The sequence below is a fragment of the Equus caballus genome, chromosome 16, assembly GCF_041296265.1.
Source record: "Equus caballus isolate H_3958 breed thoroughbred chromosome 16, TB-T2T, whole genome shotgun sequence".
Taxonomy (NCBI): domain Eukaryota; kingdom Metazoa; phylum Chordata; class Mammalia; order Perissodactyla; family Equidae; genus Equus; species Equus caballus.
The window spans coordinates 42,260,334-42,288,277 of NC_091699.1; the positions used below are offsets into that span (position 1 = coordinate 42,260,334).

Here is a 27,944-nt window from a genome sequence, read left to right on the forward strand (position 1 = left end):
TTTTTTTTTTTAATGTATTTTTCCTTAGCCATCTACTTAGGTCTTCAGTGTCACAGAAGGTTTTAAGAAGCCTTGAGAACAGGAAGATCATAGGCCTTGAAATTAGGGAATCTAACTAGGTTTGAGCCCTGACTGCTATTTCCTAGCTATATGGCCTTGAGCCAGTAATCTGACCTTACAGAAACTCAATTTTTTGATCACTGAAGTGGGAGATAATACCTGTTTCACGAGGTTGTTATAAAGAAATCATCCAGAACCAGTATCTGCCACATTGTAGGTGTTTCCCTGATTGTTAGTTTCCTACTCTGTCTGGTGTTTATCAATTTTCTCTTCTCTCTCTTTCCTTCCATTCTTCATGTTTGTCTTAAAAAAAAAAAAACTTAAGCAGCTTATGAATACATTATTTTCAGCCAGATGACATAATTTAGGAGTAGCAGTGAAAAAATAATAATAAGGAAACACAAGGGTGGGAACAAAAAACAAAACTGCCCATATGGCCAAAGAGCAGCTTGTAAATTATTCAAGGTGTATCTGCCTCTGCTCAGAGGCCAGAGCCAGCCTCATTGCTAATCGTAGAAGGAAGATAGGTATTTAAGGTAAATTAGTGATAATCTCATTGAACTAAGCTTTCTGGAGCCTTGAAAAAGTGGAATTCACTGTAACCAGAAGCAAAAATCTCCTTAAAATCATTCCATCAGTTTCCAAGAGCACTGTGTCTTTCTAAAGTTCTTTTCCCCTTGCTTCAGTGGAAAATTTGTGCTGTTAAAATAGAGAAACTAGAGCAAAGAGATAGTAAATTGTAACCGCTATACTTATTCTGATACAGAAAAGTGCTTTTACTTATAAAATATATTTATATTTCAGGCATCTCCTGGAAAGAGGGGGGAGTTGGTCAGGCAGAATGGGATACAGAAAGGATCCTTTTTTTTCCTGTCTTTGAAGCATCATAGACCTACCACGTGTGCTGGTTAGGGCAGGGGAATGAATCCTAGAACACATATAAATGAAAAATAATTTTATTTGGGGCTTTTTTCAGGTTATATTATAAAAGATTTAATTTACCTTCTTTAAAGATAATATTAAACTTCATTTGGTAAATTTAGCATATAGTAAACATATCTTTCATTTCCATATTATAGCCAATTAAGATAGAAGGTAGAAGAGGGGAGAGAAAATAAGAGAAAGAAGAGAAGGAAGAGAACACTTTGATTTATTTTGAAGTCAGTGGTAGTCAAAAGGAAATTGTTTCAGCCTTGTCTTCATTTGAAATGCTTCAGAGCAAGTTATCTGATTTCACTTTCTACTAAAGTTTTTGTTAACTACTTAATCCCAGGTCATTAACCTTTAAATGGAATAACCATAATAACTGGGAAATAAAAGCATTGTCACTTCTTGGGCTTGGATGGAATCAGATAATGTTAAGTTCCTTGAACTTCATGATGCCTGGTTGTGTGCTGTAAACCAAAATAGATAGATAGATGCTGTGCTAGGCTTAGTACTATACAATTCTCCAAGCCAATATAATCTGATAGGATAAATAAAATATTTTATATAATATACTATTTGTTACATGGCTTTGCTGATTATAAGCATTTTATTTTTGCTTTGTTGCCTTTTTCATATTCAGATATATAAACGATCCATGGAGAATCTTTTGCCCACTCCCGCAAAATCTCATTACACTTTCAACTTGCGGGATTTTTCACGTGTCATCCAGGGATGCTTACTCATTGAAAGAGATGCTGTGGAGAGCAAACACACTATGACCCGTCTGTTTGTGCATGAAGTTCTCCGAGTGTTTTATGATCGCCTCATTAATGATGATGATCGACGCTGGCTGTTCAATTTAATCAAAATTGTTATAAAGGACCATTTTAAAGAATCATTTGATAGCATTTTTTCACACTTGAGGAAAGAGAATGCACCAGTGAGTGTACTTAGTGGTTAAAAACAAATTAAAACAGTACAATAAAATGAATTGTTACAATCAACCTTTCTTTAAAAAATACTACTGCTTCTTAATGATCTTATTCTTTTAACTTTCCTGAAGATTTGTCTTCAGCAGAATTTTGTATGTAACGTAGAAGTTACTTAAAGAATAAATCCTTATATGATAGGGATTAAATGGTATAATAGCTATAAAGTGCTTAACATGGTGACCATCCCTTAGTAATTACTATAAATAGGAGTCTCTCAGAATGATTTCTCCAGGCTCTGGGGGTAGGGGATACTTATATGATAGAAAAAAGTTCTTTTATTTTTATTTCCTAAGGGTATAATATAGTTTCAGGTATTAATTTTACAAATATATTATTTATCACCCTAATGTTTAAAAGCATTATCTAATTGATAGCCATCTCATAACATGGACAAAAAAATTTTCTTAAATTTATTTTAGAAAAATTTTTAAGTTTTATAATTTGTTGATTTCCATTCTGTAGGTAACTGAAGAGAACTTAAGAAATCTGATGTTTGGTGACTATATGAATCCTGACCTTGAAGGAGATGATAGAGTTTATATTGAAATTCCAAATATTCATCATTTTAGTGACATTGTGGAGCAATGCTTAGATGAGTATAATCAAACTCACAAAACAAGAATGAATCTTGTCGTTTTTAGGTACCTACATTTGGTATTGATGGTTGAAATTGCTATTTTTAAGATTTTATTGTGAGATATTTAAAATGTACAAAAAAGTATAAAGAAAAATATGGTGAATAACCTTGTACCCATCACCCAACTTAAGACATAAAATATTAGCAATTTATTCGAAGTCCGTTGTGTAGCCAACCCTCTCTCACTGCATTCCCATCATAGCCTACAGAAGTAAAAAGAAACTCATGTGTTTCTTTGGACTTTAACTACACATATGTGTTCCTACAAATATATGCACAGTCTTATTTTGCATGTTTAAAACTCATATGAATGGTAGCATTCTGTACATATTCTTCTGCAAGTTGGTTTCTTCTGTATTGTTTGTGAGATTCACAAAAATGAATTTTTATTACTATATTGCATTCCATTATATAATTATAACACAATGTAGTCATTCTTCTGAGATAGGCTTTTACGTGACTTCTAGTTTTTGCAATTATAAAAAAGATTTGAATATTCAAGTCTCCTCAGGTACATGTATAAGAATTTCTCTAGGCTATATTCCCAGAAGTGGAGTTACAGTGTCATGGTACGTAAGCATCTTCTATTTTACTAAGTTTTGCCAAAGTATCTTCAAAAATGATTATTGTTTCTAAGAGCTAATATTGTTCCTCACCTTTGCCAACAATTAAGATTTTTCAGACATGGTAAGTTTTGCCAGTCTAAGGACAGTGAAATGGTATCTCATTGTGGCTCTAATTTTAATTTCCCAAATTACTAGTGAGGCCTAGTGTCTTTCCTGAATTTTTTATTTTGTAGATGACTAAGTTTCTATTTCTTACATAGAAATCCTAGTATTAAAAGATTGAAGACGTGTTTTTAACAAAAGGAATAATACACTTCCAATGTAAGCAATTACAATTTTATTTTGCTTCCATAATTTATATATTACATTTCTTGAATTTGTACTTTAGTTTTTCTTTGCATCAAATGATCCAGTTGTAAACGCTTTTGAAAAAAAATCACACTTTTTGATGATTACCTCTTAAAATTGGGATAGTGGGGCTGGCCCAGTGGAATAGTGGTTAAGTTCACGCACTCCACTTTAGTGGCCTGGGGTTCACAAGTTCGGATCCTGGGTGCAGACTTACACACTGCTCATCACACCATGCTGTGGCAGCATCCCACATACAAAATAGAGGAAGATTGACACAGATGTTAGCTTGGGGCCAATCTTCCTTACATACACACACAAAATTGTGATACTAACATATGGGACAGCAAAGTCCATCCTTCTAGGAAAGCAAAACAATAGTTATGTGTAAATATACATTTACTTTAATATAATAATATTGATGTTTCTTAGGTATGTACTGGAACATTTATCACGAATATGTCGAATTCTGAAGCAGTCTGGTGGAAATGCTTTGCTTGTTGGCCTTGGAGGAAGTGGTCGTCAATCTTTAACTCGTCTGGCTACATCCATGGCAAAAATGCAGATTTCCCAACCAGAAATTTCTAAGAGCTATGGTATGAATGAGTGGAGAGAGGATCTGAAGGTAAAATTATGTGTCTAAAATAATATCAGTGCATTCTTTTACCTGTGAAAAGAGAGCCAACCTGTATGGCTGTGTGCTGAATACCTTGGTGATGATGATGATGCTATCCGTAGAGCAGTTACTGTGTGTGTTGAGCACTCTTCTAGGTACAAACACGATCTCATTCTATAGGCACAACAATTCAATGCAACATATATGGTTGTCTCTGTGTTTTACTGATGAGGAAACTGACACTGAGGGAAGGTAGACACAGCAGAGCAGGATTTATAACTTATCCACCACACTATTACCACTGCTGCCATGGCTTATATCTTTATTCTAGTTCGGTGAGGCCTTATTTCAGATAAATATATGTTTTCCAGCAGACTGTTAAATAAGAATCTCAGTGATGATGATGATGATGTCATTACTGTTGTCCAGTCTCAATAGCTTCTTTGGAGCTGTGTTGCTGTTCCCAGTAACCAGTATTTTAGTGGAGTGTGTACTTGGGCTTCATCCTCATGTGCCTAGGGGTCTGCAGGCCCCAGAAGAGAGATGACCCAAAGTGAAAAAAAAGGAAGGGAAGTATTGCTGGACTTTTTCCCCTTTTACTGACCCTCACATACTAAATTTCTACATCCTAAAAGTTAGCCTAGAGAACTGGGCTTTTCTTGGCTACTTGCAGGTGGAAATGGTGAATCCAAGCTGATATCAAACACTTGGAAGGAAAAATTACATTGTTTCTTTTTCAGCTCTCACTTTAGAGGGAAATTTTTGATACCTTTACTACAAAATGAACAAATAGATTTAGCAAGCGGCATACTATAGTAGAAAGAACGTGGACTTTGAAGTTAGGCAAACTCAGTTTTAACTCCTGCTTTGCGTGATTTGTTGGTTAGATTATCTTGGGCGTGTTACTAAATCTTTCTGTCCTTTAATGTCTTCATTTGTTTTTAGGAATTTATCTGTTTCTTCTACGTTATACAATTTGTTGGCAGATAATTGCTAATAGTATGCTCTCACAATATTTTTAATTTCTATGGCATCCTTTGTAATGTCCCTTCTTTGATTTCTGATTTTAGTTATTTGAGTCTTCTCTCTTTTTTTCTTAATCTAGCTGAGATTTTACCAATTTTGTTGATATTTTCATAAAACCAACTCTAAGTTCCATTGATTTTTCTCCTGATTTTCTATTCTCTATTTCACTTACTTCTGCTCTAGTCTTTGCTATTTTCTTCTTTCTGCTAGCTTTGAGTTTAGTTCTTCTTTTTATAGTTCCATGAGGTGTAAAGTTAGGTTGTTGATTTGAGATCTTTCTTCTTTTTTAATGTAAGCATTTGCAACTATAACACTGCCTTTTAACACTGCTTTTGCTGCACCTCATAAGTTTTGATATCTTGGATTTTTACTTTCATTTGTTTCAAGAAACTTTCTATTTCTCCTTGTGATTTTTAATTTGACCTACTGATTGTTTAAGAGTATGTTGTTTAGTTGCCATGGATTTGTGAATTTTACAGTTTTCCTTCTGGTATTGATTTCCGGTTTCATTCCATTGTGATCAGAAAAGATGTTTGATATGATTTCAGTCTTCTTAAATTTGTTAACACTTGTTTTGTGGCCTAACATGTGATCTATCTTGGAGAATGTTTTATGTGCACTTAAGAAGAATGTGTATTCTGCTGTTGCTGGGTAGAGTGTTGTGTGTATATCTGTTAGCTCCTATTGGTCTACAGTATTGCTCAAATTCTCTATTCCTTATTGATCTTCTGTTTAGTTGTTCTGTCCCTTATTTAAAGTGGGATGTTGAAGTCTCCTACTTTTGTGTTGCTGTCTATTTCTCCCTTCAATTCTGTCAATGTTTGCTTCATGTATTTAGGAGCTCTGCTGTTGGGTACATAAATACTTATAATTGTTATATCTTCCTGGTAAATTAACCCTTTTATTATTTTTTTTGAAAAACAAACAGAAATTTATTAAAATGTGCATTGCACTTACACAGGGGAGCACTCAGAGATGAGTAATTCAAAGAAGTGGCTTAGAACTCTGACTTATATAGCATCTTTAACAAAGAACAATAAATTTGTGGAGAAATGACAGGACAAAGGAAAATGGTGTTAAGCTTCCAAAGGCAGCAAACCATGGGAAGGTAAATGTGTGGCAGGAAACAAATGGAGTAAAGTTTGTTTGCACATTCCTCTGGTGCCATCTCTGGGCTGATAAAGAGTCTAGAGTTGTCTCCAGTAAAGGAGAATTTATATTCTGCCTTACTGCAGAAAAAGGGGAGGGTAGCGAGAGCTTTTCCTGGGTTTGCTACTTCTTTGAGCCTTTAACTCAAAATAATTTTTATGTCAAAGAACCATATTTTTGGGTGACATATTCTGGTTTCCTAAATGGTGAGATACCACTAACTATGTGCTTAGCACTGTTCCAAATGATTTCTATATAATAATTCTTTTTATCTTTTATAGCACTGTGAAGTAGGTACCATTATTATCACCTTGGCCACGGTCACATGAAAATGGTAGAACTATGGTTCCAACCCAAACAGTCTGAGACCAGATCCAGTGCCATTCACTATCCCATCACAGCATTGAATTGTAATTTCCTGTCTCCCTCCAGTAAACCATATACTCCTTTGGTCAAGGGTGATGTCTTGTTATTTGGTGCCCAATCTTCAGCACTTAGTGGGTGCCCAATAATGCTTTTTGATCAGATGATTGTTTTCTTGAGTTTGATTTTCTTTCAGAAAATGGAGATAATCCCACCTCCATTTTAGGGCTGGGATTAGAGTAAGGCAAGTGAGGTACCTAGGGTGCAAAATTTAAGGAGACACTCACTCTCTGGAGGCAAGTGCCACAGGACCCTGCTCTATTTGTACAGAATTGTTAAAAGGATGAATCATACAAGAGATCTTTGGCTTTTCTTCTGCATTTCCACTGCCACTGCTCCAGTTTATGGCCCCATCACTTTTCTCTAAAATAGCATAGTAGCCCCCTAAGTGATTTTCCTCAACCCTTCAGTATCTCTACTTTCAGGTTCCTGCTACACACTGCTGCTGCATTCACTCTTCAATAAGATGTAGTTTGAGATTGGTTATTTGGGATTTTTCTTGTTTGTTAAAGTGAGACTGTATTGCGTTGAATTTCCCTCTTAATATGCCTTTTGCTCCATCCCATAGGAGTTGGTATGGTATGTTTTCATTTTCATTTGTCTCCAGATTTTTTTTATTTCTCCTCTAATTTCTTCAATGATCCATTGCTTGCTCAACAGCATGTTGTTTAGTCTCCACATCTTTGTCCCTTTCTCAGCTTTTTTCTTGTAATTAATTTCTAGCTTTATAGCATTGTGATCAGAAAAGATGCTTGTTATTATTTCAATCTTCTTAAATTTATTGAGGCTTGCCTTGTTTCCCAACATATGGTCTATCCTTGAGAATGTTTCACGCACACTTGAGAAGAATGTGTATTCTGCTGTTTTTGGATGCAGTGTTCTATATATGTCTACTAAGTTCAACTGGTCCAGCTTTTCATTTAATTCCACTGTTTCTGGGGCCGGCCCGGTGGTGCAGTGTTTAAGTGTGCATGTTCTGCTTCAGCAGCCTGGAGTTTGCCAGTTTGGATCCCAGGTGCGGACATGGCACTGCTTGGCAAACCATGCTGGGGTAGGCGTCCCACATATAAAGTAGAAGAAGATAGGCATGGATGTTAGCTCAGGGCCAGTCTTCTTCAGCAAAAAGAGGAGGATTGGCAGCAGATGTTAGCTCAGGCTAATCTTCCTCAAAAAAATTTTTTTTAATTAAAAAAATTAAGAATAAAAAATAATTCTGCTGTTTCTGTGTTGATTTTCTGTCTGGATGATCATTCATTGATGTGAATGGAGTGTTGAGGTCCCCTACTATTATTGTGTTATTATTAATACCTTTTTTAGATTTGTTAATAGTTGCTTTATGTACTTTGGCGCTCCTGTGTTGGGTGCATAGATATTTACAAGCATTATTTCTTCTTGATGGAATGTCCCTTTGATCATTAAATACTGACCCTCTTTGTCTCTCCTTACCTGTCTTATCCTGAAGTCTACTTTGTCTGATATAAGTATGGCAACACCTGCTTTCTTTTGTTTGCCATTAGCGTGGAGTATCATCTTCCATCTCTTCACTCTGAGCCTGCATTTGTCGTTGGAGCTGAAATGTGTTTCCTGGAGGCAATATATTGTTTGGTCTTGTTCTTTTATCCATCTCGCCACTCTGTGTCTTTTTATTGGAGAATTCAATCCATTTACCTTTAAGGGGGTTAGCAGTATATGAGGTCTTAATGCTGCCATTTTATCACTTGTCCTCTGGTTCTCCTGCACTTCCTTTGTTTCTCATCCTGTGTATTTTGTTAACTGTTTTATTATTATATAATGTTTCTTGTCCCTTGTGCCAATTTTTGACTTAAAGTCTATTTTGGGGAGCCATCCCTGTGGCTTAGTGGTTAAGTTATCACGCTCCACTTTGGCGGCCCAGCGTTTCGCTGGTTTGGATCCTGGGTGCTGACATGGCACCACTCGTCAGGCCATGCTGAGGTAACGTCCCACATGCTACAACTAAAAGGACCCACAACTAAAATATACAGCTATGTACTGGGGGGATTTGGGCAGGAAAAGCAGAAAGAAAAAAAAAGAAGATTGGCAACAGTTGTTAGCTCAGGTGCCAATCTTTGAAAAAAAAAGTCTATTTTGTCTGATATTAGAATAGCCACTCTGCTCTCTTTTTGTTACCAGTTGGATGGAACATCTTTTCCATCTTTTCACTTTCAGCCTATGTGTGTCCTTAGGTCTGAAGTGAGTGTCTTATAGGCAGCACATCGTTGGATCCTGTTTTTTAATCCATTCAGCTAATCTATGTCTTTTTATTGGGGGATTAAATTCATTTACATTTAAAGTAATTGCTGATAGGAAGGGATTTACTAATGACATTTTCTTACTTGTTTTCTGTATGTTTTATATCTTTTTTTGTCCCTCATTTCCTCTCTTACAGCCTTCCTTTGTGTTTTGTTGATTATTTGTAGTGACATGCATTGATTTCTTTCTCATTTATTTTTGTGTATATTCTATAGATACTTTCTGTGTGGTTACCATTGTAATGACATAAGACATCTTAAAGTAATGAAAACTTGCTTTAAACTGATAACTTTAATCACATACAAAAACTCTACTTCTTTACATATGCCCACACACACTTTATGTTATTGATATCACAAGTTACATCTTTATTGATTGTCTACCCATTAACATAGACTTATAGGGTTTTTCAGTGCTTTTGTCTTTTAGATTCTATACAAGAACTAAAAAAGGATTTATACACCAAAATTACAGTAATATAGAATTCTATGTTTGTCCATATATTTACCTTTACTGGAGAATTTTATACTTTTATATGGCTTTGTATTGCTGTCTAGCATCCTTTTGTTTTAACTTGAAGTACTCCCTTTAGCATTTCTTGAAGGGCAGGTCTATTGGTAATGAATTCCCTCAGCTTTTATTTACCTGAAAAGGTCTCAATTTCTTTATTTTTGGGGGTTGGCCTGGTGGTGTAGTGGTTAAGTTTGCATGCTTGCTTCAGCAGCCCAGGGTTCACCAGTTTGGATCCTGGGCATGGACCTACACACCACTTACCAAGCCATGCTGTGGCAGGCATCCCACATACAAAATAGGGGAAGATTGGTGCAAGTGTTGGCTCAGGGCCAATCTTCCTCAGCGAAAAGAGGAGGATTGGCAGCAGATGTTAGCTCAGGGCTAAACTTCCTCAAAAAAAATTTTCTTTACTTTTGAAGAATAGTTTTTCCAGATACAGTATTCTTGGTTGACAGTTTTTTTCTTTCAGCACTCTGAATATATCATTCCACTTCTCTTCTAGCCTGCAAAGTTTCTGCTGAGAAATATTCTCCTAATCTTATGGAAGATCCCTTGTATGTGCTGAGCTGCTTTTCTCTTGCTGATTTCAAGATTCACTGTCTTTGACTTTCAACAGTTTGATTATATGTCTTGGTGTGTGGGTCAATTTGGGTTTATCCTAGTTGAAGTTTGTTGAGCTTCTTGAATTTGTGTATCCTTTTCTATCCTCAGATTTGAGAAATTTTTAGCCATTATTTCTTCAAATAAGCTCTATGCCCCTTTCTGTCTCTCTTCTCCTTCTGGTACTTCCACAATGCATGTATTTGTTCATTTAATGGTATCCCCAAAGTCCCTTAGGCTCTGTTTGCTTTTCTTCATTCACTTTTCTTTTTGCTCCTCTGACTCAAGATTTCAAATGGCCTGTCTTTAAGTTCACTGACTTCTTTTTCTGCCTGATCAAATCTGCTGTTGAATCGCCATTGAGAATTTTTCAGGTCAGTTATTGTATTTCTCAGCTCCAGAATTGCATCTTAGTTATTTTTTTATAGTTTCTATCTCTTTGTTGATATTCCCATTTTGTTCATGAATTATTATCCTGATTTCCTTTAGTTGTCTATCTGTATTCTCTTTTAGCTTTTTAAGACAGCTATTTTAAATTTCTTGTCAGGCAGTTCATAGATTTGTTTCTTTAGAGTTAGTTTCTGGAGCTTTTTTTCTTCTTTGATTGGGCCATATTTCCCTGTCTCTTTGTATGCCTTGTGATCTTTTGTCGAGTTTTGAGCACTTGAAAACTGCCACCTCTCCCAGTCTTTATGCACTGGCTTCATGAGGAGGGAAAACCTCACCAATCAGCATGGCTAGATATTCTGGGACTTCTTAGAAATTTTCTGAGCATGCATTTTCTTTGGGGTCACATATGTACTTTTATTCTAGTATATACAGGTTCTATTGGCTATCTTAATTTCCTGTTTCTTCTTGTGAGCTTTTGGTTTTGGTTTCTCTTGTATTTCTCTGCCTTTAATCTCTTGCCCCCACCTCCAGCACCTTTCTATGGAATTTCAGAGTCTCTGCTGAAGGGGACTTGTGCTGGGGGACTTGCCTCTGTTTTTGGTGGCCTCCAACCTCATATCCAAACTAGGCCCTGTTCCCATCAGTGCCCTGAGTCAAGCAAGACAGAAATCAGTCCCTAAGGCATCCCCCAGACAAACCAGAATGCCAGATGTAAGTTCTACTCTATTCCTTCTGTCCTGAGGGAGGAGCCAGGAATTGATCCTATTCTCCCAATTGTGTTACTCTATGCTGAGGGTGGGAGGCTAGGGTGAGAAAAATGCAATGAATTCTCTTATTCTCCTTCCATTGTCCCTTCTCTTTTTTACTTGTAGGGGTGCTATGGCCCCTTAACTACTTTCTAGAGTTCTCACAAATGTATTTTGGTCTGTGTATTGATAATTTGGTGTCTCCATGGGAGAACAAGGGCCTGGAACTTCTAGTCTATCACCTTGCTGACAGCACTTCATTTTTCCTTCATTTGTAAAATGTAGATAATACCACCTATTTCATAGTTTTTTATGTTTAAATCATACAGTGTATGTAAGGTTCTTGTAATATCTCTGGCATATAGTTAGTATTTTGCAAATGTTAACTCTCTTTTCCTATTTGGAAACAGTTTCACACATTGTATGTTTGCATATGACTTTTAAATATAGCAATGCTTGTGGCAATAATTTAAATCTGTTTATTTATATTGTATTTGTCTATTTACTTTTATATAATGTTAATAATTATAAAGATAAACAGTATAAAAATAATTATAAAGCTGAAATGATTAGATATAATACCTCTTTAAAAGCTCGCTTCCCTAGTTTTGATGATAGAAAATTATTTCTAGGAACATGACAGCCTGCATATTGGAAGATGGCTTTAATGGAAAAAAGACATAGTTTGTATAATATTAAAACTCAACATTTATTTAAATGATATGGTTTATTTAAAAGATATGATTTTGAAATCAAATTTTACTTTAAAAATTATTTGCAGAAGTCCTAATACTGTTTTCACTTGAAATCTATCCAGTGATATGCTGACAACTGTTAACCAACTCTCCGGGGGTCAAGGGGAACTTTTGATTTGTAGCTTTGCCAATTTCTGTGGTGTAAAAACTCCCACCATGGATTATTTAAAGTTAGCAACATGATGTCACTGAAAACAGAGTTGAGAAGAGTTATATGCTTGAACAACATTACATGGTATTTTACTGTATAGATGCAATAGATTTAAATAATTGCCATAGCATACATAACAGTAAATATAATAAAATAGTTAGCAAGTGATGAGATTTATGTATTTGATAGCTTTGTTTTTAATGTAGTCTGTTTAATTATAAGTTTATATAATTTAATTTTTAATGCTGGCTGTGTTTAACAATCTGCTCACAAGTTTTTGAAATTTTAACAATCAGTTCTAAGACCCTAAAAAAGTCAGCTGCAGCATAGCACTGAGTCCATAACTTTATATTAGTTGGGAATCTTTGGTTGCAGTTGACAAAACAAAACAAAACCAGCTCAAACGAGCTTAAGCAAAAGATGGAGTTATTGGCTTACATAACTAAAGGGTCCAGAAGTAGATAGACTTTTGACATGGCTGAATTTAAAGGCTCAAATTGAGTCTTCGGTAATTACTCTTTCTATCTCCTGGCTCTGCTCTCCTTCATTTGTCTTCCTTCTTGAGCAGACTCATTCCATGAGGCAACACAGTTGGCCCCTAGCAGTTTTAGATTATTAGCCTTTATATCCTCCATCTCAGAACGACAGAGAATCTTTCTATTTTCGAGTCCCTCTCAGTCCCTCAAGTAAGACTGTGATTGGGCCCTCTTAATCATATGCCCTTCTCTGAATCAATGACTATGTTTAGGGGCTTGGGAAACTCTACCAGTTGGAGTCTTTCACCCAGGGGCTGGGAGAAATGAAGGCCCTGATTGACAGCCCCACCAAAATTGGGAAGGGGTACTACTATAAAATTGAGATGCTGTTATCAAAAGAAGGGGAGGGGCCAGCCCCGTGGCCGAGTGGTTAAGTTCATGCCCTCCACTTCAGTGGCCCAGGGTTTCGCTGGTTTGGATCCTGGGTGCGGACATGGCACTGCTCATCAGGCCACGCTGAGGCAGTGTCCCACATGCCACAACTGGAAGAACCCACATCTAAAAAATATACAACTGTGTATGAGGGGGCTTTGGGGAGAAAAAGGAAAAATAAAATCTTAAAAATAAAAAAGAAAGGGGGAGGGAGGGAAAGGAAAAACAACAGATTCTACCACATCCTGCTTAAAGTACATTTTTATTTTAAGGTTCTATTAAGGAATGTGGGCATGAAGGGCCAGAAGACAGTCTTTCTAATCACGGACACTCAGATTAAAGAGGAAGCTTTTCTAGAGGATATCGACAGTGTTCTCAATACTGGAGAAGTACCTAACATTTTTGCAGCAGATGAAAAACAAGAAGTGATGGAGGTAAATGCGTTTTAGGCAGTGCTAGTCCCAGCACAGAAATTTTCTTATCTCGAAATTTTTTCTCTGCTCTTCAAGATAAATATGGCTTGTGCAGTGGATTTTGGAAATTAAAAACTTGAAATATGTTATTTTAATACATCTTTTTTTGGTGAATTTTAAATTCCTTCTGTTATAGTTATGAGATAGGATTTTTATTCTATAATTCCTTCTTTCATAATGATGGCAGTTTCATCTGTTTTATCTTATTTAGCATGTTTTATAAGTGATTAGAGATTTTAAATTCTGTCTTAGACTTACAGTAATATGAGAAGACATAGCTTTAAAACACTACTTGATTAGCTTTTATGGTTTACCACTGGTTAGCAAATTTTTCAAAAGCTTTAATAAAAATACTTGTCTTAACAATTCTGGCATATCAGAGAGTCATGCTTTGTGATTTAATTGACAAAAAATACAATTGTGAAGCACACAGTATTTCAGATGTCCTGTCCTTGGACCGCCATTTCTAAGATCTTCCCACACAAAATCTCTGCTAGTAATTTCCTCTTTCTTGTTACCATAACTACTTTTACCCACAGAATATATTACTCACACTTGGATGCTTCATTCCAACCTCCAGGGACAGCATCTGGAGTAAAATGAATTCACCCTGGTAGTTAAAGCATCTTGCTTTTCTCTTGTATGGAAAGGAACTATTATATGCTATTACATACACATTCCTCCTACATACGGTTGTTGTGAAGTCTGAATATCAAATGAAATGAGGCACTTATGGAGTGTCAGGCACTTAGAAAGTCCTTAGTAAATGGTACATAACCACTTCGTAGCCTGAGGTGGGGAAGGAGAAAAGAAACAAAAAAGATCCCAAGTTCTCTGCTTTTGTCTGGCGATGTCAAAGATGTGGCCAAGGCTGCTGAAGAATAGTGATTGTCCTAATTCATAGGATAAAGTCATCCTCCATACTCCCATCCAAGGAATAGTCACCTTTGGGGAGTGGGATTTCCCAAGCTTTGCCAGGCTTTTTCACTTTAGCTATTGTTTATCTTTTCTTCTCGTCACTTTGCTACAAAACGTTTCCACTGCTTCACTGCTCTTTTATGGTATGATCCAACAGTGGACTTAAGAACTTTCCTTCACATTCCACCCAAGCCTAGGAACACCATGTCAATTTATCTACAAGGAAATAGCCATGGCGAGAATTCAGGGCTTCTGAAATGTATCCCTATTTCTGCTTGCTTCACATTGATTCTTTAAAATATGAAAGGTAATATGAAAGAAGTTATGTTATTTTCTTTCTACACTCTGCACCATCTTTGAAGACCATATCTTGGCCTTCGCTTATTTCATCCCTCTGACAAAGAATTTACTTTAAACTTCACTCCTGATAACTGACCTCTATCGCTTGGCCCTGGCACTGCCTAGAGGACACCTTTTATTGACTCAGCACATCTCTCTGACTTCAGCATCAGAGTTCCAGCCTCAGACCTCCATTTCCAGACTACTTTTAAAAGTGATCCATAATCTCATTACCAAACAACTCTACTGACATTTTTTAAAAATAAAAATATTATAAGAATAAACTTTGAGAATTCAAATGGCATAAGTGTCCAAAATGAAAAGAACAAGAATGATATAAACCAAGAAAAATGTCCAGAATAAAAAAGGAAAGCCTCCCTCTCACACTCTCCCTTAAGTCCGTCTCAGCAAGAGTAACCACGATTAATACTTATTTGTGACTCCTTCCATAAAAAGCTGTGCCGCTTTGTACTCACACACATGCGTCTATATATTTTTAATTTAACAAAGAGAGTCATATTATATATACTGTGCACAATTTGAGTTTTTTTCACTTATTTTATCTTGCTGCTCTTGCCGTTGCACGTACGTTGATATACCTCATTATTTAAACAGTTGTATAAAATTACAACATATAGATGTTTTCTAATGTTTTTAACCGGATATTTTAGTTGTTTAGATCTTTTTCCTCTTAAAAACAATGTTGAACTATAGTCCTATAAATATATTTTGGTGAACTTTTTGTATCTTCATAAGTTAAATTCTTGGAAGATACTGTTTTTAAATTATAGAATTATGACAGTGGAAGAAGTCTTCTAAGTACAAAATATATCAAAGCCATTCTATTGATATAAAAACAAAAGTTTAAAGATATTTACAAGAGGAGTAATAAAAATTCTTAAAATTCTAATCTCTACTAATCTCATTACCAGCTTATCTATTTTTATTTACGAGCTTTTTATTTTTTTATATTCTCTAGGGTGTTCGTCCTCTGGCTCAGGCTGGCAATAAACACAATGAACTCAGTCCCTTAGCCTTGTTCGCTTTCTTTGTGAATCGCTGCAAAGATAATCTTCATGTTGTAGTGGCCTTTAGCCCCATCGGAGATGCCTTTCGAAATCGCTTGAGACAGTTCCCATCCCTCATCAACTGCTGTACCATTGACTGGTTTCAGGTTTGTAATTTTGTTGGGGGGGGGGAGCACTAAATCTTTTGGAATTTTGCTGAACTCTTACTCAATCTACATTAATATACATTCAGTGTTTCTTGATCACTCGTTCTAATGACAGGCATAGTGCTTGGTGCCCAGGGACTGATAAGACTGTGATGCCTATAAGGAGTTCACACTCTAGACTGGAAGACAGAAAAGACAGTCAGCAAATGAGCAGTCACAATTATATAAAAGAGCCATAATCTTGGTGTGCAAAGGTGTGCTTACGGAGACAGTGAATCTCTGAAGTATGAAAGTGAATTAGTTACATAGAGGAGGGATGTATTAGGAACCAATAGAATGTATTATGTGTATATCTGTGAAACTCAGGAAGTAAGTGTAAATCACTATGTGTCACACAGTCAGGAAGGCATTGATTTTTTGGATAAATCCCTAGTCTCCAAAGTAGGGTGTACATGTAACAGGAGTGCCAAAACAATTCAGGGAATAAGGGAAGGAATTATTGGAATATTTGTTTTTGTATGAAATATTTCATATGGATTAACATTTACACCTTTACTCAGTTTCTGTGTCAGATGGCCATGTTTCATAGATGGTATGCAAAGTACCCTGAGGGATTCTTGCAATGAACTGAAAATTGAAGACATAATGCAGTAATAAGTGGATAGTGAGAGAATGGCAAAAACTAGCATGAGCTAGCTTGAGCTCTGTGTCAGCCACATCATGAGGCAAAAACAATGACCACTTCACAAGATCTGACAAGACATTGGTAAAAACAAATTTACAAAGGGTATTTGGAATATGGATTTATGTAGACTGTTTAAACAATAAACTTTATCCCCAAAGTACATCATGCCTTGCAATATTACCTTATGATGGCATAGGAGATACTAGTGGTTGCCTATCAACAGCCATTTTCTACCCACTCCATCCTTGCTGGCAGAATTCTGATTTTGTCTGGGGAACCACCCTCCATGTATCACAGGGATTGCTTCCTGGTTGGTCTAGGTCAATACTGGTGCTCTCATGTCTCTTATTATTGATTGGTCTATGCATGAGCCTATTCATGAACCATTCCTTGCCTATGGGTCCTGAGTTAAAGTTTGCTGGGTAGTTTCAGGGAAAACTTTTTTTCTAGAAAGAGTTACATGGTAGGAAAAGGGCCTTTTCTGTGTCTCAGCCTTGTTACTTGAGGATGTAATGTCCATAGCTGCAACAGTTGTTTTCCCACTGTGATGGGACAAACTCAAGGATGAAATAAAGTGCGCTGAAAATGGTAGACCAAAAAGGTGGAAAGAATTGGATCCTTGATGACATGTTTGAGCTTCTAAATTAAACAACTCTGGAAATACTCTGCTCCTGAACCTCTCATTTACAATGATACATTCCCTTTGTTTGAAGATGCAGTAAGACTAGTTTCTCTCACCTTAGCCATAAACCTTCTAACTGCTACAGAAAGTATTAAACCTTCATGATTAGCAGGATAATTAAAAATGCAGCACTCAGAACACAAAGACAAACCTTTGTAATGTTTTCGATGATGTATAAGTCATATGACACTTATTCTGGCACTTTACAAAAATTTACTGATCTCAATAATGAATCTTTAAAAGCCTCTTTTGAGGTTTGAAAAATATATTAGTACAATAATACAACATGAATATAATCTATTAGTAAATATGCATAAATTGGCATTCTTACTAATGGGGTGTTTGATCAAAAAGTTTGAATTTCACTAGAATAGAGGGCTAGACACTGAAAAATTGATCTTAAAATGCATATTGTCTGCTACAAAGGAAAAAAATTAAAGCATCTTGTTGAATATGAAGAAAGGAAATTTGGAAAATGCTCTAATGAGCAGGTGAAAATTAGTCATCTAACATAAATTATTTCATGGAATAAATATTTATTGACGTGCTGTTTAAGGCACTGAAGATAGCAGCAGTGAGAAAAACAAAGTCTTTGCTTTCATGGATTTTACATTTTAGTAGTTGGGGAGACAGACAATAAACAAATGAACAAATAAATCTATGTCAGGTATTAGTAAGTGCTAAGCTGAAACTTCAGGATAAGGGAAAGAGTAACGAGGGAAGGAATGTTATTTTTAGAAAGAGTTCTCTGGGAAGACCATGATAAATTGGCGTTTGCCTGGAGATGTAAAGGACTGAACCTCGAGATCCGGGTGAGGAGGGTTCTAGGGAGAGGCAACAGCAACTTTAAAACCCCAGAGGCGGGAGCACACTTGGCGTATTCCAGGAAAATCAAAGGAACCATTTCACTGAGATGAGGAAGACTGGAGAAGAAGCTAATTTGTGGGGAAGAAAATCAAAAGTTCAGCTTTGGATGGTATAACAATTAGGAGTTGTGATGGGCTGTTAGTAACAGAAACCCAAGCTAAACACGTTAGGGTCTTCTTTTCTCTCACATAAAGAAAATCTTAAGGTAAGTAGACTGGGGCTTTTGTGGCTTAACTAAGTCATCAGAACCCCAAGTTCTTTCTTCTTTACTGTCCTTACTATGTGGCTTCTACCCTCACTCATCTTATGGTCTAAGGTGGCTGCTGGAGCTCCAACTTTCACAATCTATGTTCCAAGCAAGAAGTAGAATAATGAAAAGTAAGGCAAAAAGGACACATACCAGTTCTATGTAACCCTCTAAAGAGCCTTTGCTGAAGTCCCCACCCAACAATTTCTTATGTGTCATTATCCGCTCTGAATTGCAAGGGAGTTTGGAAATGTAGTCTTTTAGCTGTGCATATTGCTATCTAGAATAAAGTTGGAGTCCTGAGGAAAAGGGACTGATAGGTATTAGGTGGGCAACTAGCAGCCTTTGCCATTGTCATGCTAAATTTGGGATGCCTACTAGAGGTCCTAGTGGAAGAGTTAGGAAAGCAGTGTAGTTTATCTTTGCTATGTAAAATTTCATTGACCTTTCTCTATATTGTGTTATCTTTAATTTTAGTATATAAGAATATTTATTAGATTTTTCGTAGATTTACTTGTGACCTCAGTCCCCGTAATTCTATTTTCCCCATTAAAGTTTTAATTTTCTCAACCTCAAATTCTTCTTGCATTGGAAGACACTTATATAGTTGGAGTGGGACTACTCATCTTAAATTTCATAAGTTTTTCTTTTTCTTATTTTTAGCCATGGCCTGAAGATGCCCTTGAACTTGTAGCTGTGAAATTCTTAGAAACACTGGAGCTTACTCAGGTTGAACGACGAGAGATAGTTCCAATCTGCAAACACTTTCACACTTCCATTATGGATCTTTCAGAAAGGTTAATATTAATAAATTTTAAAATGACAATAATGCCTTGTATTTTAAATCGTCTCTTTTTGTGAAAGCCCAAAATTTTAATAGGATGTCTACCTCTTCTAAATCTCTCTGATCATTTAATTAGTTAAGACCCTTAGCTTGCAAATAATAGAAAGCTACTTGATCTAGGTTTAACAAAAAGGGAGAATTTTATAAAGATACAGGGGTGTTTCAGAAAGTTTAAGGGAAAGAATATAGCTGGATCTCAGATGTGACTGGAAGCAGGAGTTAGAAAGTCATCCTAAATCTAGAAATGCTTTTTCTTTGTTTCTCATCCCTCTTTCACTCTGGGTATCTGCTTTCTTCTTTCTCTTTGCAGACTGAATTTTCTACTTCCCAGTGCATATGGAGGAAACTGGCTGCCTCTCAATTCTCAAGTTTACTTCTTACAATTCTAGCTATAGGCAGAGACTGATTGGCTGTTTCCAGCTGTATATGCCAAATTTATTCCAAAATGTGAATTGTCTCATTTGTGTCTAGCTCCCAACCCTGGTCTGATTAGCTGTGGTTAGGGTGGCAAGTTTTATAGCACAAACATTGCTCCTGGGGCACTAGATGGAAGTTCTCAGTTAAGTGGAGCTCCTTGTTGGGCTGTGGATGCCTGAAAAAGTATCTGTTTTACTTCTGTTCATCTCTGAGAGCCTCCTTTCAAAGTTGCATAAACCCAAGTGCCTATCCAGAGTCATGCAGCCAGCTAGCCTGGTTGGCTTGGACAGTTGTACCAGACAGTGGGCTCTAGTCTGCATTACTGGCCATGGAAATATCGTTGCTTCCATTGTTTCCACGTGTTTGTGTAGTAGTCTTATACTTCTGGTCACACCCCATTCAGCCAACATGTGACGCACACGTGCAAGGAATGATGACTTATCCTTGCTGTCCTGTCTGCAATCCCCTTTCCTACTACGCTTACCTAATTTACCCAATATCTTGGATGTTACAGGGTTAGATCCTCCTGGCTTGTGAAACATGTAAAAATGCCTATATCTTTCTTGGTATAGTTCACCTTTGATACACATCTTTGTTGATTTGTGCTTTTTAAATACATCATTGCTATTTGATATTTTGCAGACAAGAAATTAGGATGTAGTTATGTGTAGAATTCTAGAATTTTTAAAGTTCAAGCCCTCAGCAGCTTCTAAATAAAATTAACTGTTATTCTTAAGTATCTGTTGTTAATGCTGTTGAATTTACCTCTTAGTTTGCGAAACCCATTACTTTTGATAAGATATGTTATCTGCCTCTCTCTTAGGTTCTTGCACGAGTTAGGACGACATAACTATGTTACTGCTACTTCTTATCTTGAACTTATTGCCTCATTTCGACAGCTTTTGACTAGGAAGCGACAAGCTGTCATGGAGGCAAAACAGCGATATGTGACTGGGCTTGACAAGTTGGCTTTTGCTGAGTCTCAGGTAAGTTTGATGAACTGCTCCGAACAGTGATATATAACGGGAAATGTAAAAGATAATAGCAAGAGCTACAACTGATTGAGAAAATATTATGTGCCAGGCACTGTGTTATGTGCTTCACATGGAGTCCTTCAATTATTCCTCATAACTCCATGAGGTAGACACTTTATGTTTACTCATCTGAGTAAAGTGAGTTTTAGAGAAATTCACTAAGTTTCCCAGACCACATAGACTCAAATACATTTTGTTTTATTCTTGATTTTTTGGCATTTGGAGAGAATATAATAAGTCCGCGTTGACTTATTAAATGAGTCAAGTGCTAGTAATACTTATTAGCATTAGTTCAATATAAGCAACAAAGGTTTGGGTGGTCCATATGCATTGTATACCATGCACATAGTGTAGTAGGGAGATCCTGAGCTGACACCTTCTCTTCTATCTGCATTTCTTCCATGGCAACTGCATTCTCCCACTGCCCTGTCATATACTCAAGGAAGATAAAGTCTTTTGTAAAGAAAACTGGCCACACTCTCATAGTTTTTGTTTATCATGTAAAGAACTGGAAGAAAAAGTTAAGATTTTCTGGCCCCAATACCTTATGATATGTTTAAGTTTCGATTTTCTGTGCTTGGCTTCTGTAGCTTTTGTAGCTATGAAAACTTAATGACAAACTGTCTATTTAGGTTGGTGAAATGAAAATGGAGCTTGTTCAATTACAGCCCAAATTGGAGGAAGCTAAAATTGAAAATGCACATATGATGCAGGTAGGATACCCTGAATTTTTTTTTTAATTGATGTCAGCAGGCAGTTCAGTTATGTAAAAATAGCCTGGAAAATAAGCCTTAATTTTCTGCCACTAGATCTTAGGGACTTTCCTCTTTTCTAGTGACTGACTATCTCATTAGGTCCCATGTGGGTTCTGTTGTTTTTGAAGAGAGATAGGAAGCCTATTATCAAGTTAAATCACATGTATTTGCATTTCTCCTCATTTTATCCTGGGCCTTTCTATTCTTCAAAATGATGTGTTGGATTCCCTAATTTTCAAACATTTTCTTGTCTTTAAGATGGAGAAAGCACTAGAATGTTTGAGGAATTCTCTTTATTTCTCTTTCTTTTCTTAGATTATTGAGATAGAGTCTGCAGAAGTGGAAGCAAAAAGAAAGTTTGTGAAATTAGATGAAGAGATAGCCAGTGGAAAGGCTGAAGAAGCGCAAGCTCTGAAAAATGAGTGTGAAAGTGACCTAGCTGAGGCAATTCCAGCCTTAGAAGCAGCTCTGTCTGCACTGGATACACTAAAGGCAAGTGCATGAATTAGCTACCTTGTGTTTCGTCAACAAAGTAAAACTGTGTACAGGTACTTAGTTAATTATGTGTAGTTCTTTTTCAGTGAGGGGTATTATACTGTTTTTGTCCAGTCAAATGAAACTTGCCTCTTAACAGTTTTTCTCTGATACATTGTTATCTTATATTTTTGCTTTTCATATATTATTTGTAATTTTCATTCAGGATATTCCAGTGAGAATGGTACAGTCTCCAAGGGGCCAAAATGGTTCTGTACGTGTACCAGGAAGCATATATTAGAGTGTGGAGCTACCCTTCTGCAGCCTCCTGGACATGCTTGTACAGGAAAACTTAAAGATCATTCCCAATACAGATGTGGGTGGCACCTGTCTGCGTTAATGCTGTGTTGTATATAACTTTCTATAGAGTCTTTAGGCAAGACCAGAACAATCTCACCAAACAGGGCAGGAGAGGCAGCTTCTGTTGACTAGGGAGGCTCAGTGTAGCATGGTGGTTGAGGATATTCAAATCCCATTCTTTGCCTTTTTTCCTAATCAGTGCCCTAACTTTCCTGTAAGATACCTAGCAACATGGTGAGCTCAACCTAAGGGTAATTCAGCATCTCCCAGGATCAAACTCTTATCTGATTTTCCATACATCAGCCTTGTAGTTATAAGAGGTAAAGTTATTTGAGGGCATTTATAGAAACTTCCTAGTGCTCTCACTGTGCCGTGAACCAGGAATTAAAACTCTGAACTTATTATTTCCTTCCTGTTTGCTCTCTGACACATTTAAAATCCATGTGCTACCCAATGTTCTTTCTTCATTTTCTCCTTAGATGTTTATCACAGCAGCCAATCATTCTGAAAAGCTTGATTTAATAGACACTCCATTCTAGTCAACCATGAGTGTTAATTTAAGTGACTGTTTTATCACTGTGTACCACAGACTGTCAGCACTCCATCATCTGATACTCACAGGATTCTTGGTGCCTTCAAACCCCACCAGTTCAGGTCATCAATATTAGGTTCCCCTTTCATGGAGAGTCTGTTGCTTGTACCCTTCCTGGTATCAAATGTTGTATTATATGAGTTAGGGTTCCGTTGTAGAGAACAGAATTAACTCTATTTAGTATAAACAGCCAAGGATTCTTTAGGGAATTTTATAAATGAATTATGTAATTGTTGGAAGAGCTGAAGAAACAGATCCTAGGCTAAGCTGCCAGAAATGACTCACAAAGCCAAACTGCAGAAATAGTCTACCAGAGGAATGATCCCTCTGAGTCGGAAGTCTGCAGAGCCTTCCTACAGAGCCACACCACCTCCTCTGTAATCCATATCAGCAAAACAGGTGTCTCGTGTCCTGCCCATCTCCCCACTTATCCAGTCTGAATTCTAGTATCACTCAGCTGATCTGATGGTGGAACCTAACGACCTCCCACAGCTCTGGTTACATAGGGAACTAAGATAAATAGTTGTTAGCTTTGCAGCAATTGCAAGGGATGTCAGAGGGATATTGAAGTGGATAATGAAATGAATCTATTGTGTCCTTCATAACAATATATACTTTTTTGAAAAATAAGTTTGGAACTGGGACCTACTTCTTTAATTTTGGGGGAGTAAAATTAATACTATATATAGGCAAATGTAGAATTAAGTCTTTGTCTAAATTAGGATTCTTAACCTGGGTTCCATGTATGGGTTTGATTTGTGATTATATGCAAATTTTGTGTATATGTGCAAAAACATGTTTTCTGAAGAGTTCCTAGCTGTCATCAAATTCTTATAAGGATATATGAACTCTGAAACATTTGAGAACCATTGGTCTTCATCTGTCCTAAATCTCTTTTGTTAATTCTTTCATAACCACACAAAGCAAAACACAATTACAATTTCAAATGAAAATTGATGCTTTTATTATTCTCCAATATTACTTTAAAAACTCTCATTATTTAAAAATAAACGTTTCTGAAGATATCCTGTTTTCTTTTGATTTAGCCAGCTGACATTACAATTGTGAAGTCAATGAAGAATCCTCCGTCTGGTGTTAAACTAGTTTTGGCTGCTATTTGTGTAATGAAAGATATAAAACCAGAAAAAATTTCAGATCCTTCAGGAACTGGAGGCAAGGTAATAACTAGACACAGATTTAAATCATATTCATGAATGTGCAGAACACTTTACAGCAACTGGTATCAAGTTAAATGTCAACAGTACCCAGTCCAGAGAAGAAACACTGTTTTCCAGATTGAATGGATTCAGAATAAACTATGGAAAACACTATATATTTTTTCCAAGGTAAAGCTAAAACAGCATAGCATCAGAAAAATGTGGTTCCAATTGTTTCTATCTCCTTTTCTGTCTATGCAGGATTCCCTACTGTCATAGGGTGGGATCGAATGAACACTGAGATACCTGTGCTTTTCCAGCTAAGATTCTCAAGAATGTGATATGTAACTGTACAGGTGTTGTTTCAGAGTATTCAAAAAAGTCTACTGAGTTAAGCAGTGTAGTGAAGTTGTTGAAAGCATGTGCTCTGGAACTAGAATGTCCGTATTCAGAAGTCCTGACCCCGCTTGCAGTGCGACCTTGGACAAGATGCTTAACCTCTGTGGAACTCTGTAAAAAGAGGATTATCAAAGTACCTGCCTCACAAAGTTAGTGTGAGGATTATATTAGTTAATACATATAAAGCTCTTAGGTATAAAGCCTCACAAAGAGTAAGTTCACAATAAATGTTAGCTGTTACTATTATAATTATTATTCGAGGCTGTAGCCCTTAAAAAGGAAGGCATAATATCCATCCTAAATTAGTTTATAGACTTATTTTCTTTTCAGGTTTTTACAACATCTAGGTTTGAATTCCTGAATTCGAGAATTGGGTTTGTTTTTTTGGCCATTCTATACTTCATTGAGATAGTAAAGAAAATAGTCTCTTACCTTACCAAGTTATTCTTATTTACATACCCACACACCCCTATCAGGCTTCTGGAAATAGGAAAACAAATGTTAAGTTAGTTATTTAACATTTTTTACTAGCACAAGTACGATGTGCTTCATCTTACTGGCCGAGCGATGTGTGATCTTGGCCTTTCAGCTTTCTCTTCTTTATTTCACTTGGGGACCCTAGGTAGGTGAGGAGGTTGTATGTAAGAAAAGTGTTTACTCAGCAAATATCATTCTCAATGGAGAAAAACTGAAAGCTATCCCTCTAAGTACAGGAACCAGACAAGGATGCCCACTGTCACCACTCTTATTTAACATAGTATTGGAAGTCCTAGCCGGAGCAATCAAGCAAGAAAAAGAAATAAAAGGGATCCACATTGGAAAAGAAGACGTGAAACTGTCGCTCTTTGCAGATGACATGATTTTATATCTAGAAAACCCTAAAGAGTCTACTAAAAAACTTTTAGAAATAATAAAGGAATACAGTCAAGTTGCGGGACACAAAATCCATGTACAAAAATCTGTTGCGTTTCTATACACTAACAACGAAGTAGCAGAAAGAGAAATTAAGAATACAATCCCATTTACAATTGCAACAAAAAGAATAAAATACCTAGGAATAAACTTAACGAAAGAGTTGAAAGATCTGTACACCGAAAACTATAAAACATTGTTGAAAGAAATTGAAGAAGACACAAAGAAATGGAAAGATATTCCATGCTCTTGGATTGGAAGAATTAACACTGTTAAAATGTCCATACTTCCTAAAGCAATCTATAGATTCAACGCAATCCCTATCAAAGTTCCAATAACATTTTTTACAGAAATAGAACAAAGAATCCTAAAATTTACATAGAACAACAAAAGACCCTGAATAGCCAAAGGATTCCTGAGAAAAAAGAACAAAGCTGGAGGTATCACACTCCCCGATTTCAAATTATACTACAAAGCCATAGTAACCAAAACAGCATGGTACTGGCACAAAAACAGACACATAGATCAATGGAACAAAATTGAGAGCCCAGAAGTAAACCCACACATTTATGGACAGCTAATATTCGACAAGGGAACCAAGAGCATACGATGGAAAAAGGAGAGCCTCTTCAATAAATGGTGTTGGGAAAACTGGACAGCCACATGCAAAAGAATGAAAGTAGACCATTCCCTTACACCATGCACAAAAATCAGCTCAAAATGCATTAAAGACTTGAATATAAGACCTGAAACCATGAGACTTCTAGAAGAAAACATAGGCAGTACGCTCTATGACATTGGTCTGAGCAGCATATTTTCAAGTCCCATGTCTGATCAGGCTAGGGAAACAAAAGAAAAAATGAACAAATGGGACTACATCAAACTAAAAAGTTTCTGCACAGCAAAGGAAACCATCAACAAAACGAAAAGACAACCTAACAATTGGGAGAAGATATTTGCAAACCACATATCAGATAAGGGGTTAATATCCAAAATATACAAAGAACTCATACAGCTCAACAACAAAAAAACCAACAATCCAATTAGAAAATGGGCAAAAGATCTGAACAGAGATTTCTCCAAAGAAGAAATACAGATGGCCAACAGGCATAGAAAAGATGCTCAACATCATTAGCTATCAGGGAAATGCAAATCAAAACTACAATGAGGTATCACCTCACTCCGGTCAGAATGGCTATAATTAACAAGACAGGAAACAAGAAATGTTGGAGAGGGAGTGGAGAGAAGGGAACCCTTGTTCACTGCTGGTGGCAGCGCAAACTGGTGCAGCCACTATGGAAAGCAGTTTGGAGTATCCTCAGAAAATTAAGGATAGATCTACCATATGATCCAGCTACTCCACTGCTGGGTATTTATCCAAAGAACTTGAAAACACAAAGGCATAAAGATACTTGCACCCCTATGTTCATTGCGGCATTATACACAATAGCCAAGGCTTGGAAGCAACCTAGGTGCCCATCAAGGGACGAATGGATAAAGAAGATGTGGTATTTATACACGATAGACTACCACTCAGCCATAAGAAATGATGAAATCCAGCCATTTGTGACAACATGGATGGACCTTGAGGGTATTGTGCTGAGTGAAATAAGTCAGAGGGAGAAAGTCAAATACCATATGATGTCACTCATAAGTAGAAGATAAAAACGACAAAAAAAAACACAAAAAACACACAGCATTGGAGATTGGACTGGTGGTTACCATTGGGGAAGGGGGGAGTGGGGAGGGCAAAAGGGGTGATTAGGGTCACATGTGAGGGGATGCACTATAATTAGTGTTCAGGTGGTGAACATGGTGTAATGTATCCAGAATCTGAAATACGATGTACATCCGAAAAAAATAAAAATAAAAAAAATAAAAAGAAAGAAAGAAAAGTGTTTACTACCTGTCTTAGTCCATTTGGGCTGCTATAACAAATTACCGTAGATTGAGTGGTTATAAACAACAGGTATTTCTCACAGTTCTGGAGGCTGGAAAGTTCAAGACCAAGGCTTCAATAGATCCAATGTCTGGTGAGGGTCTACCTCTTGGTTTATAGATAGCCATCTTTTTGCTGTGTCCTCACATGGCGGAAGGGGGAGGGAGCTCTCTGAAGTCTCTTTTATAATGGCACTAATCCCATTCATGATCCAGTCACCTCCCAATGACCTTACCTCCAAGTACTATCACATTGGGTATTAGGTTTTAACACAAATCTGGGGAGGGGGCCACAAACTTTCAGTCTATAGCACTACCTTTCTGATTTGAAAGACTCAAGAATAAAGGAAAATAAAGTTGAAATGATAGAAATATTTTTTCTTGCATGAAATTGCGAGGGTGTTTGTTAGTTGCTTTTCTTGTTTTCTAAAGAGAAATAATCACATCATTTGCCTTTCAATGTTTAAATTATCATAAATTTATAAGTTCATGTTCATATTTTAAATATTTGATATGTTTAACATGTTCTTTTTGGGGGGAGGGTGGAGAATTGGCCCTGAGCTAACGTCTGTTGCCAATCTTTCTCCTTTTGCTTGAGG

At 36.6% G+C, this 27,944-nt stretch overlaps 1 protein-coding gene across 3 annotated transcripts in view; it reads left to right on the forward strand.

Annotated features, from left to right (window-relative positions):
- Positions 1–27,944, forward strand: part of DNAH12 (dynein axonemal heavy chain 12) — a 221,142-nt gene that overhangs the window by 123,317 nt on the left and 69,881 nt on the right. For 2 of the 3 annotated variants that reach the window (XM_070237332.1, XM_070237333.1), the window contains 10 exons: positions 1,628–1,927; positions 2,442–2,620; positions 3,963–4,155; positions 13,351–13,512; positions 15,788–15,982; positions 19,127–19,260; positions 20,548–20,710; positions 21,391–21,471; positions 21,829–22,009; positions 23,990–24,117. In XM_070237332.1, the coding sequence (XP_070093433.1) occupies positions 1,628–1,927; positions 2,442–2,620; positions 3,963–4,155; positions 13,351–13,512; positions 15,788–15,982; positions 19,127–19,260; positions 20,548–20,710; positions 21,391–21,471; positions 21,829–22,009; positions 23,990–24,117 (1,716 nt within the window). Of the gene's footprint in view, positions 1–1,627; positions 1,928–2,441; positions 2,621–3,962; positions 4,156–13,350; positions 13,513–15,787; positions 15,983–19,126; positions 19,261–20,547; positions 20,711–21,390; positions 21,472–21,828; positions 22,010–23,985; positions 24,118–27,944 lie in introns of all 3 variants that reach the window. The other variant, XM_023620217.2, reaches the window with a different exon arrangement.